Genomic DNA, 17,499 nt, shown 5'->3' with positions numbered 1-17,499 from the left:
TTCTAACGTACTTTGAGCCAAAAGAGAAGACGCAGTGTCTTAGTTGCCTTACACCCTCTCCTGTCAAGATGAAACGGGCTTTTTACTGCACAGTCCAGACAATCAAGGTGACAAAGCAGCTGAGCACGTCTCATTTTTGTACAAAGATTTGACCGTAGCTCGCTTGGTTGGACCGTTTGGAGCCACGCAAATGTTTGTTTGTGAAATACCTCAATTTGTCCAACGCATATAGAATAAAAGGCTTGCCTAGTCTATTTGATTTCTACTGACAGAGAATATATTTTAGATCATATTTGTATCTTTTTTATAATTTCACATTAAGCCTCCACACATTTCAAAAGTAGAAATGTGGAATTCTATATGCAATAATCCTTTGTATTTTTTATGTTGTATGTTTTTTTTGGGGGGGTGGGGGGGGGGTGAACAACAGGCCGAATTGGGAATGTAGCAGTCCATTAAAACAAGACTTGTTTTAATGAGTTATTGTTGTTTTCACAGTGCTGCATCCCACATTCAGGCTGCTGCATTCACATTTTAATGTAATTTAATTTAAACAGATCTTGTGTACGTAATGAATCTTTTTTTCTTTTTTTTTTTTTTTGATGATTGCATTATTGCGGATCGTCCATGCTACCTGAAATTACTTGAAGTGTATGTGCCTGTAATGTCACCTTAATGATGCGTCGATAAATCCCCTTTTACACTGTGAGGAAAGCAAACTGGAGCACTGAAATTTGCTGACATTATTTTTATGATTAAGATTATTTGATGCGCTACTGAAAAACTTGAAGCACAATAAAGACATGATTCGCATTCAGTGTAAGCTGACGTGAGGTCATTACCTGGTGAAAAAGCAGCGGGCACTCTATGGTCCATTACCAGTACACGCAGTACTCAATTACAGGCAAGACTGCACAAAAATACCACTTTGTGCCAGAAAAGCATGACACTTAGTAATTTCTGCCTTTGATAAATATTGTTCAAAACAATATTTATTGTTCTTTGTGTCCCACCTCACAAGAGTTCGAACTTATGCATTCCAAAAAAAAAAAAAAAAAATCCTTCTCGATGTTGAGCTGATTCCTCAGCTTTGGATGTGCCTTTATTTTGTTGTAACATCTCAGTTATTGTAAATGTGAGATCTTGCCATGGATAAACGATTCTAAGATTTGAACACTATTCCTGTCTGTGATGAGGAACAATAGGAGTGAGACGCAAATGGTATAACCTCTTGATTCAATGGCGACTCTAAATCTTGATTCACGTTTCACTCTTCATTGTAACTATAGATTTTCAAGTTTGTTTACTTGAATTGTGATATTAAAGTGATTTTAAGGCTCTCAACTTCCTGTTGTCTATGACTAATCACCAGTACTGTTGTTGTTTGTGGATACGATGCCTATTTTTGCCTGTATGTTTCCTGCTAAACACACTAACAAGATGTTGATCATGTTTATGGTGTTCCGCAGGAGTCAGTGCTGGGCCCTAAGCTTTTTATTTTATATATAAATGACCTATGTAAAAGGGCGACACGGTGGACGACTGGTTAGCATGTCCGCTTCACAGTTCAGAGGTCGTAGGTTCGATCCCGGCCTCCCTGTGTGGAGTTTGCATGTTCTCCCCGTGCCTACGTGGGTTTTCTCCGGGTTACTCCGGTTTCCTCCAACATTCCAAAAACATGCTTGGTAGGTTGATTGGACACTCTAAATTGCCCCTAGGTGTGATTGTGAGTGCAGATGTTTGTTTGTCTCTGTGTGCCCTGCGATTGGCTGGCTACCAGTTCAGGGTGTCCCCCGCCTACTGCCCGAAGACTGCTGGGATAGGCTCCAGCACGCCTGTGTAAGGATAAGCGGATTGGATGATGGATGGATGGATGGATGTAAAATAACTGACACTGGAATTCATTGTCATTCATATTTCAACATAAGTTAAACAAATAAAAAAAAACTTACCTGGTAATCAACAAATACAATAAGGTGAGGTAAATTCTTGGGGGAATATATTGATGGCAATTTGAACTGGGAAGCAGATATTAAATATATGTGCAAGAAAATATCAAGATCAATTAATATAATATTTGTGGCAAATATTAATATTTGTCGCCCCAAAAAACATTTCATATACAGTACCATATCTGTCCTACTGTGTGGGGTGTGTTAGGATGATAAGTGATAGGGGTAACAAATCAAACCTAAAACAGATAAGCATATTACAAAAATGAGTGATTAGGTTCCTTCACCACACTGGCCTTAATACAAAAAATGTTCAAAATGAGAGAGAGACTTACTGTATGTATCAGACAGGAAGCGAGCTAAACAGAGAAGTAGCACTCTCATAGTACCTATGACGCCGTGCACATGTGTGTTGTTGTCAAACCATTTTTATTGAAGCAATATTTAAAGTATTCAAAGAACAGTATAAAGAAACATTATTAAATCTATATAAATTCTCCTAAAATTTCTCTATTAGTATGGCGTGGTTTATTGTTGGTGGTTTATTTATATATTATGTGTGAATATATATATATATATATATATATATATATATATATATATATATATATATATATATATATATATTTATATAATATAAATATACTGTGTTCTATTTTATATATATGCACACCTGCAAATAACTAGGGATTGTCAGGAAGAAACCGGACCAGATAAGATAAAGTGTCTTCCTGTACTGTATTTGGTTATTAGATTTCATTTTTTTAAAGGTTTTTTTAATAACTTCTTTTCACTGGCGACACTTATTTTATGTTAATCGAACTGTACCTGCACGACTGTACAACACTGTGTGTGTATGAGATGAATAATAAACATATATTTTGGTACACACTTAAAGCGGAAGTCAACGAAAATATATATTTTTTTAAGAATATGTTCTATGCAAGCCCACTATAGTTGAAGAAATACATTCTGATGAATACTGCGCTTGTGGAATAAGTGTTAATCCACCCAATTTTACAAATAATGTCGGAGAAAATAATCATTGCGATCTGTGGGCTAATAATTATACAACACATGCATTACTTTATTTTGAAATTTGTCCTTTTATTTTATTTGCACACATGTGGAAAGCCTGCTACGACATCTTCTGCCGTGTTGCCAATTTAGTGACATTTTTGCTAAGATTTGGCCTGATAATACTGTACACAAATCTACAATTATACTGTAGGTATCATTATACATCGCTGTCAATACTAATATACTTCCTACTTATCTATTTTGGTGTCTGATTGATGAAGAACAGCTGATATGAGATTGTGGTTGGTGCACAAAATTGTTATAATTTTTAAAGTGTAAAGATAAGATTGGAATGACATTTTCTAATTTTGTTTATAATTTGTATTTCCCAATTATAACAAAATCTGATCATATCTACTCGTAACAATTTATTGAAGTAATACAATATGTTTTTTTCAAAAACATTCAAATTAGCATACAAAAGTTGAGGTTAGCACGTTGGCTTGGTCATTAGCAAGCGTTCCAGTTCCTCATGTGGCCCCTTTGCAAAATTAATTTTCACCGCTGGCGCAGCTGACTTGCTTACAGCTGTTGAATCAAGGTAGCAAGACTTCCACATTGGCAAACCCCCTGGACACCTGAATGACTAGCGATGTTTTGTTTTTTCCACTTATGTCACAGAAAGAGATGTTGTAACTCTAAGTATGAATGTTTATCCGTGTTTTTTTTTTTCAATAATGTTTTGGGTTTAAATCATTTTTTCCAACGCATTTCACTGGATGTCAATTATATGTGGATTTTCGCAAACTCGCTTGCTTTGTTGTGCTAACTAACATTGTTGTCATAAAAGTTAATAACTTATGTTTTAAAGTTGTTCTGAAATCACCGTTTTAGCCCCAAAATACAAGTGCAGTTGCATTTTCTCTTACCCTTCATCGTGTCATCCCTTTTTATTTTATTCTTTTGACCTGTTGAATTACTAGTCTGACGTCTTCTATTTCAGTCATTTTCTTCACAAGTCTCCAGTGTATCCTCCCTTCTTTTTTTTCCCTTTCTTCTCCCCAGTCACCCTCCTTGTTCATCCTCTCCCACTGCTTCTGGCCATTTGGAGCAACGAGTCCAGCCAAAACGGGGAGTGTGGCCACAGAGCTCCATAAATCCGCCCTGCCATCAGCCTTCTGGCCATAATGAGCAAAAGATAGTAAAAATGTGGTTATTATCTGCAAACATGAGCGGATGAGGGGGCAGACGATTAGGACATGCTGTCTTCAACTTGAATCCAGTTGGATGGATGGTTGAAAAAAACAATTTAAAGGCATCAGCCTGCAGATGGAGGTGCTCGAATGGACCACCACTAGTTTTGGATGACTTTTTTCCACATCGGGTGTTTTCACAGTAAAACAGAACATGGTGGGACACAAAAGCTCTCAGGAAGAGCAGGTTTCCGTCTCATAAAGGGGAAATCAACCCCAAGGATGAGAGCAAGGATGGGACGAGTCTTTCCGTCTTTCCGTCATCATTATTTTAAATGTCTTCCTTCACTGCTGAATTACATTTTGTCACCACTATTTTAGGACGGTCAGTACGTACCGGTAACTGTTTACTATGCACCAGGGCTCCTCAATCCTGTTCCTCAAGGGCTGGTGTCCTGTCTGTTTTCCATCTTTCCCTGCTGCAACACACCAGATTCAAATGATCAGATAACCAGGAAGGTCTGCAAAAGCTGGATACAATACTGATCATTTGACTCAGTTGTGTTGCGGCAGGGAGAGATGGAAAACAGGCAGGACGCCGGCCCTCAAGGAACAGGATTGAATATATATATATATATATATATATATATATATATATATATATATATATATATTTATATTTATATTTCACTATTACTGCTCCTCCTCCTGCTTCTTGTCCCCAAAGTGCCCCTCGTCTTTGCTTTTCGGGTTCGTAGTGGTCCAAGGGATGGCCGAAAATCGCTTCTGTCAGCGTTTATTCCATTAGTGTGTCAAAGCCACTATCAGTCATCAGTCAGTCAGCGAAAACGGGAGTCCCTCACTGATTTACCTTTCGTCGGTTCTGTTGGACAGGTGTGAATGCTCACCTCTGGCTAAAACATGCAATCAGATTTTTTTACCTTTTTTTTTCTTTACATCAACAACACCCTGAAATGCCACCGGCTTCTATGGGCCCGACCTCATCGAAGAATAACTGACGCAAACACAAGTGTGTTGTGGTCTGACGAGTCCACAAAGGACCATTCAGACTGTTGTCGCTGAAAAGTTAATGCGGAAGTCAACCCAAACATATTTTTTTGAAGAACGTGGAATATGAGTTAAGCAGCAAAATCCACCTGTTTTTAGCCATCTCAAGGCGGGGTGGCCACCCACCTGCATTTTGGAGGTTTTGCTTTCTACAAAGTTTGCGCAGGTTCTATATTAGAATCCAAGATTCCAGACACTCCAAATTAGTCATCAGCACATACTGGAAATAGGTGATGATGTCCCCCAGGCCTCAGCCGCTTTCCCGACAGATTTATGCAAGTAGCCTTGAATGCTGGCCTGTTGTACATGGATCGGAGCGCATCGTGTTCCGGGGAGACGAGTTCAGTCAGTCCGGGCTCTGGTCCACCAGCGCTCACATATCAACGTGACTTATTAGTTGCTTTGGACTTCAATGCTCAGCTCTCAACTGTCCACGCTGAGTGTAATCATAAAAGCACATACTAAATCATTAGTGCAAATTCATAAGAATGTCAGACACAACCAAGTTTCTTTTTGGTTTAAATCTTTAGCAGTGAAAGTGCGCTATTATCCGTCAAGATAATAGCTCAAGGAGGGAGGACAGAGAGGACGAGGATCTCTGTTTTGAGTACTTATATTAAGTACACCTAATGTTAAGTAAGTGCCTGCATACTCTTTATAGAAGTCTGAGTTATTCTTACAGTACAAAAAACGTGATTTCAACTTTTCATTTACTTATCACTGAAAATCAGAAACTATAAGTAAGAAATACCGCTTTTGGGCTTTATAGGCATTGGTTAATTTAACTTACTTTTTAAAATCATGAGTTTTAAAATCATATCCACGTGATTTCAGACAAGCATCTAATTGAAGTGTAATCTTAAAGCAGAAGTCAACCCAAACATATTTTTTTCAAGAATATGTTCCCAGCAGGCCCACTAGTTGAAACACGGTATTCTGACAAATTTTGTGTTTGTGGAATATAAGTTAATCGGCAAAATGCACTCGTTTTTAGCCATCTCAGGGGGCGGCCATTTTGTCTGATATCGACCGAAAATGACATGACAACTGCTCACAACGACCAATCACGGCTGACCTGTTTTCTGAATCTGAGCCGTGATTGGTTGTTGTGAGCAGTTGTCATGTCATTTTCAGTAGTATGAAAGATGATTAACAATTATGTCAAATATGTTTGAGCAGGACGGGTGGTGGGTGGTCTGGAAACTAACCACTGTCAAGCTAACTTGATTGATTGGAATCTTTATTTTGACCATGTGAACGTTCAAAAAGGGGTAGGAAGAAACAAAAACTTTATTTAAACAGGAAAAAAAAAATGCTTCGTAAAATGGGCTTTTATTCTTGGTCCTCTGTGTATTTTAATGAAAGCACATGGAAACTGTTATAAAATGTGAAATAATGTTGCATAATGTCTTCTCTAAAATAACAATTCCAGATGTTTAAAGGGGGAGTTTGCAGTTTTAAAACTGCTAGCAAGATTTGAATGTAGCCTCACATTCTGTCTGTCTCTGATTGGTTATTTTCCCTCAGGCGTGGTGGTTTATTAAATATTAAAATAGACGTACAAGATGGGGCATGAGAGGACGGATTTTTATTTATCTACTTTTCAAAGACCATTTTCCTCATGTACTATTGCAGACAATTTTAACAAAAATGACAAAAGTGTTTGTTTTTTGTTTTTTTTTAAATTGCAAACTCCCCTTTTAATGTCTCCTCCTAGTAAGTGAGCATCCACACACACAAACAAACACAGTTGACCACTAACAAAGCTTATACAGTAGCTTAGCTTAGCTTCGTTAGCTCATTTGTGAGCATTTACTGATACAGAAATCCAACATAATCAAGCGTATACTCTAAACTTTAATACAAGATACCATTTAGCATTTGAAAGAATACACAGTGACATTGAATAAAACCATCATGAAATAATCTTTTAAGATTTGCAGAGCTGGGCAATTGACCATTTTTTGCCGGTCCGGCCGCAACCGTCCACCCTTGACTTGGGTACCGTCCGGCCGCGACCCATGTTCATAAAAAAAAAAAAAAGCGTTCGTGATTGACTTCGCTCGGCAGAGGCTTTTTAAGGATCATTAGCTGGCTAATTTACTATTCAAACCCGCTGTGGACATGCTTAAAACACGCTTCAAAATGCGCCACTAGTACTTTACTAGTTACCCAACTGCGTGTGCTTACTTCCATTGCAAGCCCCGGAGTTGGTTTTGTCGTATTGTATAATTATTTGGGTCCAACAGACAGCCAGAAGTCAACAAGTTATTTTCCTCACTTCCCCTCCTCCCCGGCCTTCAAAATAAAAGCATTATAGCAAACCACTATACACAGCAGGTTTGCTATGGCGTATTTCCGGAAGTAGGGAACGCCAGAAGTAGTGCATGAACTCCACCTTGATGTGGCAGCGTCATCCTTGAGTCAGTGCTGCATGCAGCCTAGCATTATGTTTGTTTATGTGTGTTTGTGTTAAAATGTCATTTGTGTCCAATTCGTTGTTATATTTGACCTTTATTAAATATAGATTTAAAAAAAAAAAAAAAACACAACTCGTGGACACAAATTGTTTTGAAACAAGTCGGCGGGCGTCGCTTCAAAAAGACAGCGACAACAATGGATATCGTGCCTGCTACAACCATAAAGGGACCCAGATGACTAGACGATGCATTTAATTTTATTGCGAAAACAATCTGGAAGGTGGCGGCTAAGGGGGAACGTGGGCGAGTAGCTTGTTGACTTTGCAGCAGCAGAAACGAGCTGCGCGGCTCATCCGTCTCCGTGTGGGAAGCTGTATGTCATCGCAACATGTGAGACAGCGACGTGCGCTCAAGCGTGTTTGTATTTCCTCATTGTCACATCACGTAACCCGCGCCTCCCACCTGCAACTGGGCCATACCATTACAAGAGGGGGCAGAGGGGCTATACCATAATCCCTATAATAGCAGTTGTTGCTCGCGCAGACACGGGAGTAGAGAGAAGCCTAAAAAGAGGCCTTTCACGAGGAGGCTGACATGAAATTTGGCCGCCTCGCGACCACGTCAAACGCATGAGGGCCGATTAGTGGGCCGGGCTAAAATCCACTTCCGGCCATGCTTAGTCCAGCCATTTTTCTAATTTTGTCGGCGGACGCCGGGAGTCCATTGACATTGACATATTGTTTTTTTTCTCTTGAAAATGCTTCGTTTGTGGCTCTGGCTGCCTTCATTTTTTGTCTTCAGTAGGGGACAAGCCTAAACCCAAAAGGAGTTCATTTGACTGTTAACTGACAAACTTGAACAAAAATATAAATGTGACACTTTTGTTTTTACTCAAATTTTTCGTGAGCTGAACGTAACGACTTTGTACGCAAATCTCTCAAACATTGCTCACAAATCAATTTAAATCCGTTAGAGAGCACATCTCCTTTGCCAACAGAATCCAGTCACATTGAAGTCGAGGCATATCAAGATGCAAATTAGACGGCACAGGTGTGCATTAAGACGCCCTCAGCATAAGGCGAATCGAAAAATGTGTAGTTTCGTTTAAGCTTTTGATTAACTTACGTATGGGAGTCATTTTCATGTAATCTGATATATAACGGTAAAGACACTATAATGTCAGCCAATATTTAAAGTAACAAATGTAGTTTTCCGACTCGGACTACGGATGACATCATAACAGTTATTTTCATAGTCCATAATTTACGCCACAAAAATAAAATGCCAATTTTAGGAACGACTATTGCGGGCGGTGAATTTCCACATCATCAAAAGTTTTGCTTCTTAAATGGCTTTAACTGCTTGTGACAACCTGATTGAAATACAAGCATGCTTGGATCACTTTTTTACTTTCTGTCCGTCAGAAATACCAAAGAAATGAAGAGAAGTGGAGAGGAATTCATTTTCCTATGTCCGAAAGCAAGCACCTTTTCATCTCGTCGTGACTCGATGATGTTTTCCACAAAGGTTAGGGAAAGTCGGTTTCAAGGTTAGGACATTTGACTTGATGCCCCGTATGTTCCTAACATTCCTTGTCTCCTTCCATTGTACGATCAAGTAGGTATGCATCCTGTCCAGACGGAGGCCTCTGATTGGCTTGGATTCCCGACAGCACCTCCCCTACGCTGCCACAGTAGAGCAGGGAACGCATTGGCCATTTCTGGGAAATAGAATTTGTTTATTACAAAAACACTTTATCCAAAATCTCCTTATTGATTGTATACATACATTATGGGCTTTTTACCAGTACTTTAATTGTCATATTTTACCTCATCATAAAGTGGATTGTGTAAAAAAAAAAAATATTAGGAACGTAGAGCAGTTCTTCACCACTGGAAGCTACAACCACAATCTTTTTTTTTTTTTTTTTAAATACAGTGGTTATAATTGCAATTCAGCACCACTGATGCACAGTTTTTCTTTCCAGTATTTTGTCAATAACTTTTTTAATAAAAAAAAAACGTTTTTGCTCTCCAATGCATTTCAATGTCCGTCAATTTTATGCAGATTTTCGCTACTCACGGTGTCCACTGTATTTTACAGGTATTTATGTCAGTAAAATTACTGAAAGTTAGTCTATAAGGGGGAGCTAAAACTGTAAGGTATGACTGATGTGGATTTTTTTTAGGCTGATGCCGATTCTGATATTTGGGAGACTAAAATACCGACAACCAATTAATCAGCTGAGTAATTTGAAAAAAATACATGAAATTATTTATTTTGTAATCCCTTAATGCTTACAACAATAAAGATATGCATTACGAGCAGAATATTTGACAGCTTTACAATACTTGTGCTTCAGTATTTCGAACGGACAAAAAAAAAAAAAAAAGCAAATATCGGAAGATTTTTTTGGGGCGGGGAGAAAGCTTTAATTTTTCATTTCATTTTCATTTTATTGATTTGAAGGGACGATGCACATTAATGAACACTTGTACAATACCTGCGTTAATGTGCCAAAGTTAGCACACGGCTAACTTACATTCGGCAGGTGACATAAGTAGTTCACACTTTCACAACAACAGTCTAAAGTGCAATTATATTGCAGATTAATCGATGAATCTGATTTAAAAAATCTTGTTTTAATTTTTATCACTTTATTCAAAAAACATGACATTATATTGAGTCATGATTCAGATGATGTCAGAAAATAGGCAAAAAACGTTCTGCTTCAAAATTCTAAATTTGGATTCAACACAAAGATCAGTCCACTTTCATGGAGGGCTACAGAAATCGGATATTTACTCTTGACAAGCTGAAACTCATTTACAATTGGAACATTTTTAATGACAATGTGCAGCGACACACATGCTTAGAACTTTATTGATTCCCAAAGTAGCCTTATCTTAACCCTTTTTTTTGGGGGTGGGCTGAGTTACATAACATTTTATTGTTAATAACGCCACAGACATACTTTCACAAACAAGCATGACCCCCCAAAAAATTGGTTTTGTTTTGTGTTTGGCAAAAGGGCACTTTGGGCACCCAGAGAAAAGGGCCATGTGTCCAGGCACCCATAATTAAAATGGATTATTCTCAAAATATTTTTAACATGATTTGTGAAGGTCAGAAAAGAGTCCAGAATGACCCTAAGGTACTTCAATTCTGTAACCAAATCTAGTTCCTCTCCCCTCAAAAAATAAGATAGAGTTTGTATGGCTTTTAGAGAACATCATGCATAAAGTTATTTTTTGGGGGGTTGAGACGAAGACAAGAGTTTGCAAGCCAGTCTTGGATTCGGCTCAATTCAGCTGTGAGAATGCGGACAGCTATTTTTTGCAGGAGTAAGAGTCTACTGTATATTACCGCGTCATGAGTATTTTTGCATTGGTCTTTACGTACAGCAAAAAAAAACCTACATTTGAATTTATTTAATTTTGCACAAATAATTTTATGATCAGCAATGTCAAATGCTTATTTTAGGTCTGATTTACTATACCTAACATATATTGTTATAAACCTATAATAGAATTATTATAGGCTAATTATTGGCCTATAATTTTTTTAAATCATTTTTGTCTAGTGTTTTATGTTGTCTTATGTTGTAATGTGTTAACGTGTAAAAAAAAAAAAAAAAAACACCTAACTTTACTATGTTTATAAAACAAGCAGATTTGAGGTAAATTCAGCTCAATTCCAATGTCGGTACATATATTTATTCTATTGTCTAACAAACCTGTTGATGCTTCTTTTCCTAACTACGCACAGTGTGTAGGAATCGGAAAAAAGTTCAACACAGGGTCAACGTTCTACTGTAGCTCAGCTTTACCTTAACTGGGTGTAGGTAACCACCTGGTCTCTGTGGCAAGGTGTGCTCGGTCAGAGTTCTTCCCTGGTCCAGGACCTGTGTCAGGTAGGCGATGTAGTTGGTCGCCAGAACCAGAACATCCAGCTTGGACAACTTAGTGTCACGAGGGACAGAGGGCAGAGCAGCCTCGGAAAGAAATTCAACATTTTGTTTCCGGGTCAGAATTCATCTTCATATTCCAAAGCAGACATGTATTTAAAGAGGAAGTCAACCCCAACATTTTCTTTACAATAATAGGTCGAAATGTCCAAATATGTTGCTCTACCGTTTGCGTTCCATTGATTCTAAAACTATCGATGATGACTGTTAGCATGTACATGTATGGCTTTTTTCATACATGTTAGCATTAAGCTAAAGAGACTCTTGTGAAGTAGGCATTTCTCAAGGCAGCATGAAAATAATACATTTACTGATTAATTGATGGGTATTTTTCTTGGCCAAACACGATTGTTTTTTTTTAAACTGATGAGCTAATGAAAATGGCCTGAAAAAAAAGTCAAATATTTTCTTACACAACCTCAGATATAATAATATAATAATAATAATAAGAGGATTTAGAGCAAGGCTGACTGAAAGCCGATTCTGAATATTTTTTAAAGAGAATATATTTATTTTATTTATATTTGCAAAACTGCAGTAACAAAGAAACAAAAACACTATACTGTGAAAAACACTGTGAAATGAGATTACATTACAAACATTAAATTGCACACACAAATGTGTAATTTTTCAAAAACAAAAGAAGAAGAAAAAAATAATGTTGCAATGCTGCAAAAATGAGTATACACCAAAGATGTACCGATAGTAAAAAAAATAATAATAATAATAATAATTTACAAGAATTCAACCTCTTGTGGAGTCTAATCATCACCTAATTTGTTTCGAAAATATTGTTTTATTAGTAAATACTGCAAATGCCCCAGCCACTAAATGAGGAAATGTTCTAATTTTGTTGTCTGTATGTTGCCTATCCAAGTGTGAGCACGCCATTATTTTGTTCGTTTATTCGAGAAACTGAACGAACACATTTGAAACGAGTACCTGCAGGCTGTGGAAGGCCTGACGCAGGTTGCGTACGCGGCTTCTCTCTCGTGCCGCATTTTCCGGGGAGTGATGACTGCGCGTTGTGCTGATGGTGAGCTTTTCATCACTCGTGTTTGATCTGGGCCCGCAAGCAGATGGCACCTTTAAGGTATACACACAGAATTAAAGAAAAAAAAAAATAGAGAGAGAGAAAACATTTAGTAAAACTTCTGTTCAGTTTGTTGCATGCTTTATTTCTATGACTTTTTTGTCATTATTGAAAAACAATGAAAATGGTATAAGTATCTTATATATGAAATAGAAAAAAAAAAATAAAAAAATCACACTTTGACAAACAGACATTTCTGGGGGGCCTGTCAGTCATCAGCTCTTAGAATTGTCATCGAAACTAAAAGTGCCTTTGAATAGTATTGTAATGTAAACATAGTACAATGACAAATAATCATTGCATACTGGATGATAAGCACCGTGTTTGTATTGTATTGTATACGTGCTTCACATACAATATGAAGTACATTTAATGTACTCCGCAGACTCAGCTTGCATAGTTCAATAAATGTGTAGGTCCAATACAGTGTCAGTGCAATGAACGTTTGCTGTCAGTGTATCAACAACATGTACACTTGAGCTCATAAACGGGATCTCGTGATTTGCACGTATACATCAGTGAGTCAAACAGAAAATATGAATACTATTTTTGTAGCAGCGCCCGATAGATGTCTGATGTCGATTCCTATATTTGGCAGAATTCTGATGACCGATTAATTGGCTGATTAATAAAAAATACATATAATTAATAAAATAACTTATTTTTGCTCCCTTAACACTTAAAATAATAGTTTTGAATTACAGGCAGAACATTTGGCTTTACAACAGAGATACAATTTTTTGCTAATTTCTTTTGGGGGGGGGGGTGCATTATTGTCATCATCTTTGTTTTATGTTTTAATCTGTTAAGTTTGTAGAAAACAACAAGAAAACAATGGGCAAAAAAAAAGATGCCGATTTTTGGCATTTTATAAATAGCTAATATTGGCCAATTAAATCAGACAGCTGATTAATCGGTCAGCCCTAATATAAAGTATTATTAGGATTTGGAAGTAAAAATCTTTTATATAATTCTGAAGTGTCAACATTGTAAAAGTGTTTGCACTCATACAACTCTAAAAAAAAAAAAAAAAAAAAAAATCCATCCAAACCATGTTAACCTCTTCAATACAGTCTTACTGTATATTATTATCGATCCATCCATCCCAATGACAATCAAAGTTCGATTCTTTTCTAAATCTGATGATTTTTGTCTTACCAGATAACACAACTCGCGGTTGCTGTGAACGCTGTGCCTGCGTCTTTGCGGGCATGCCGGGCTTCTGCTGGTGGAGGCTCTCTGGCTCTCAGGTTGTGCCGCTTGGTGGCTCACGGTGACCGACATGAGACTCTCCAAAGGATTCGCTGCCATGAGCGCTGGGAAAGGAGCAGATGAGCGCAGATAGTACTCAGGCTTCACCAAATCCAATCGTTGCATCTACGCCCATCGGCTGGACATGGGTCGATTCCCAGGGTTTGACATTGATGTCTGCTGTTTATTTACATCTCCACTTAGGATTTCGGTCATTTACTCATCTTTATGTCAAGAATTTCCCGAATTGAGTCTGCGAGATCGCAACAAGAACGAGGGATGAGAAGTCCACAGCTGAAAAGTCATGAGCGCATCAGCATCCTTCCAGAACTTTCCTCCAAGTGGGTTTTCCAGTCTCTCTGCAGCTCTGCTTTGCAGTCCACAAGCAAAGTTCTCAAGTGCATCAGCATCCATCCAGAGCATTCCCAAAAAACGGGACCCCCTCCGCCCCCTTTGCGCTGTCTCGCTTGTTCCGTTATCAAGTGAGGTAATGTGGGGAACTTCATGTGGTCCTTATCTCGGCCGCCCGGTCGTCCTGATCCTCCCTGCTTGTTTGGCTGCCAAGAAGAGCACGCAGGCGGGCAGTAAGGCCAGGGGGAGTGCAGGACAAGAAGGGGGTCCGGAGCCAGGGCACTCTGGGGGGGCTTGGGAAACTCAAAATTGTGGTAACAGCTGGACTAGGGTGGGACAGAGAGGGTCAGGGGCAGTGCGACATCGACTATGATGACCAAGAGGTTGAACAGTTCGGGTATTCTGCTCTTTCTCTTGAGCCTGTTTATGACCTATAAATAAACACAAATACAAATAAATGACACCCACACATGCACACAAGTTTCGACTCTCATGTAATGTAATAAGTACTGTTTTTGGAAGATCGCGCCTTGATGAAGCCAACAGCACCACATTATCTGCAAAAAAGATGCAATAACGAGACCACCAAACCGGATGCCCTCGACGCCTTGTCTGCACCTACAAATTGTGTTCATTAAGGTTATGAACAGAATCCGGTGACAAAGGGCCGCATCGGTCATCTTCCTGGGAGTGGTCACCTGGGCAGGCGGGCGTCTGGGCCCGGGACAAGAAACGGCTGGAAAAACTGGTCAGGAGGGCCGGCTCTATCCTGGGCTGCTCCCTGGACTTGGTGGGGGACAGGAGGATGTTGGCCAAGCTGTCATCAATGCTGGACAACCCGGACCACCCCCTCCAGGGCACCCTAACAGCACTCCACAGCTCCTTCAGTGACAGACTGTTACACCCTCGCTGTGCAAAGGAGAGATTCCGCCGCTCCTTCTTTCCTGCTGCTGTCAGACTCTTTAACAAGAACATTGTGTAGTCTCTACAAACTGGCGGACATTAGTGCAATTGTGCAGTCCTGCACCTGAGCTCATATCGTGCAATACCCAACATTCCCCACTACTGTAATACCGTGCAATACTCAACATTCCCCTCTACTGTTAGTCTCGTTTTATTTTTATCCAATGCTGTTCCTTACATTTCACTACAGCACTGTCACTTACTTAAGAGTATTTTTCCTCTGTACTATGTACAGGCTAAAATGAGTGTTCCTCATACTTTTTATGTAGATGTATGTTGGTGTGTATATACATGTGTATATACACATGTTACTGCGTATATTTACATAGGTTTGATCCTAAATGTTTGCCATCAATGTTATACATTTAATGGCCACATTATGCCGCCGTCCCTGTGTGACCTATATCTTTGCTGCTCTAACACTGAAAATTTCCCCACTGTGGGATCAATAAAGGCCTTCTTATCTTATCTTATCTTGTCTTGGTGCGGTCCAACGCCCTGGAAACAAATCTGACTTACTGTCAATAACACGGACCAAACTCTGACACCGGTCGTGCGGGGATCAAACAGCCCGTTCAAGGGCGACTGGCACCCCGCATTCCCAGAGCACCCCATCAGGATCCCCCAGGGAACATGATCGAACATGTTCTCAAAGTCCAAAAAACACGTCCCTAGAGCCAGTTCGGCCACCAACCAGCTCCCTATGTACCTTGGCCCCTCTCACGGGGAGTGAGCCCATGCGAAGGGGGACCCACGGTATCTCTTCGGGCTTTACCAGGCCATGGGTACAGGCTCGGCCACCAGGCACACGCCCCACCTCCAGGCCGCCAGAGGGGGGTGGGGGGCGCCGGTGACTCGCCTCCAGGCAAAGGAAAGCTAAGTCTGGCATGTCAACCACAACACTATCAAAATACATTCACCATAGCGATGTTAGGAGGAAAAATAGGTGGCAAAATTTGGGACAATTCCTTCCAGAAATGGAAGGCAATTTAGGGACAGTTTTGAAATCTGAACCATTCTGTGCAATTTGCATGTTCTCCCATTGCTTGTGTTTTCTCTACGTACTCCAGTTTCCTCCCACATTTTAAATAACATGCTTGTTAATTTTATAGAAGACTCCATTGTCCTTAAGCATTAATGTGAGCATGAATTCAGTTTGCCCTAGCTACAATTGGTTGGCGTTAGCTGCTAACAAACTTGGTTATGTATTAAAATAGAAAAACGTTTATATTAAAATGGCTTTTTCTGATAGTATAGGTAATAGGGTGGCATTGGTTTGTGTGACCTACTCACTTATGGTTGGAAAAATTGAAAAAAAAAAAAAAGAAAAATAGAAGCAAGACTTACCTTTGTTCGATCCATAGTCAGAGCAATTAGCTTGATGTCATTTCTGCTGAGTCATCTCACTCACTTCTTTTCTCTTCCTTGAGTTAGCTAAAAAGGTTTTGGCAAGACGGTTTCATGTAGGTTACGAGATACATCCACAGAGAATAAATGTTCTAATCTAAAGGAAGTCATGAAAAAAATTGTGTCCTAAAAAAAAGACTCAGGTTCAGAAAACAGGTGAGCTGTGATTGGTCGTTGCCTGAGCCCAAAGCAACTGTGATTTCAGTCGACAGAAGTGACAAAATGGCCGCCCCCTTAGGTGGCTAAAAACGGGTTGATTTTGCTGCGTAACTCATATTATACTAACACAATATTAATCAGAATGCCATGTTTGGACTAGGGAAAATAATTTGGGGGGGTTGACTTCCCCTTTAAATCTTGTTTTGTTTGTTATATTTGATATGTAAGTTGGTCCTTATTGAGAACAAGTTATTTTAGGAGGTGTATTTTAGAAGCTATTTTGTATTTTAAAGGGAGATCAACCCAAAAAATCTCTTAATAAAAACATGAGCCTCCACTAGTCAAAAACAAGGCATTCTTATTGATATTGCCTTTGTGGATTGTAAGTTAAGCAACAAAATCCACCCGTTTTTAGCAATCTCAGGGGGCGTCCATTTTGTCACGTCAGTCAACTGAAAATGACATCATCATTGCTCAGGGCTCAAGGAACGACCAATCATGGTCTCAGCTTTAGAAAACAGGTGAGCCGTAATTGGTCGTTACCTCAGCCCGGAACAATTGTGATGTCATTTTCAGTCGACAGTAAGTTGCAAAATGGCCACCCTCAGGTGGCTTTTGCTGTTTAACTCATATTGCCCAAACACAATATTAATCA

At 39.2% G+C, this 17,499-nt stretch overlaps 1 protein-coding gene across 1 annotated transcript; it reads right to left on the bottom strand.

Annotated features, from left to right (window-relative positions):
• Window positions 1-6,546: 6,546 nt before the first annotated feature.
• Window positions 6,547-16,851, bottom strand: tcf23 (transcription factor 23). The gene is made up of 5 exons (XM_086019712.1): window positions 16,626-16,851; window positions 13,872-14,746; window positions 12,563-12,706; window positions 11,483-11,647; window positions 6,547-9,373 (listed from the first exon to the last, which is right to left on the bottom strand). The coding sequence occupies exons 2-5, from the start codon at window positions 14,088-14,090 to the stop codon at window positions 9,236-9,238; spliced, it is 666 nt and encodes a 221-aa protein (XP_085875838.1). The 5' UTR covers window positions 14,091-14,746; window positions 16,626-16,851; the 3' UTR covers window positions 6,547-9,235.
• Between the last annotated feature and the right edge of the window lie 648 nt (window positions 16,852-17,499).

This window comes from Filicampus tigris, chromosome 20, assembly GCF_054856515.1.
Source record: "Filicampus tigris isolate MCC_2025a chromosome 20, RoL_Ftig_1.0, whole genome shotgun sequence".
Lineage (NCBI taxonomy): Eukaryota > Metazoa > Chordata > Actinopteri > Syngnathiformes > Syngnathidae > Filicampus > Filicampus tigris.
This window is presented reverse-complemented; position numbering and strand designations above follow the sequence as displayed.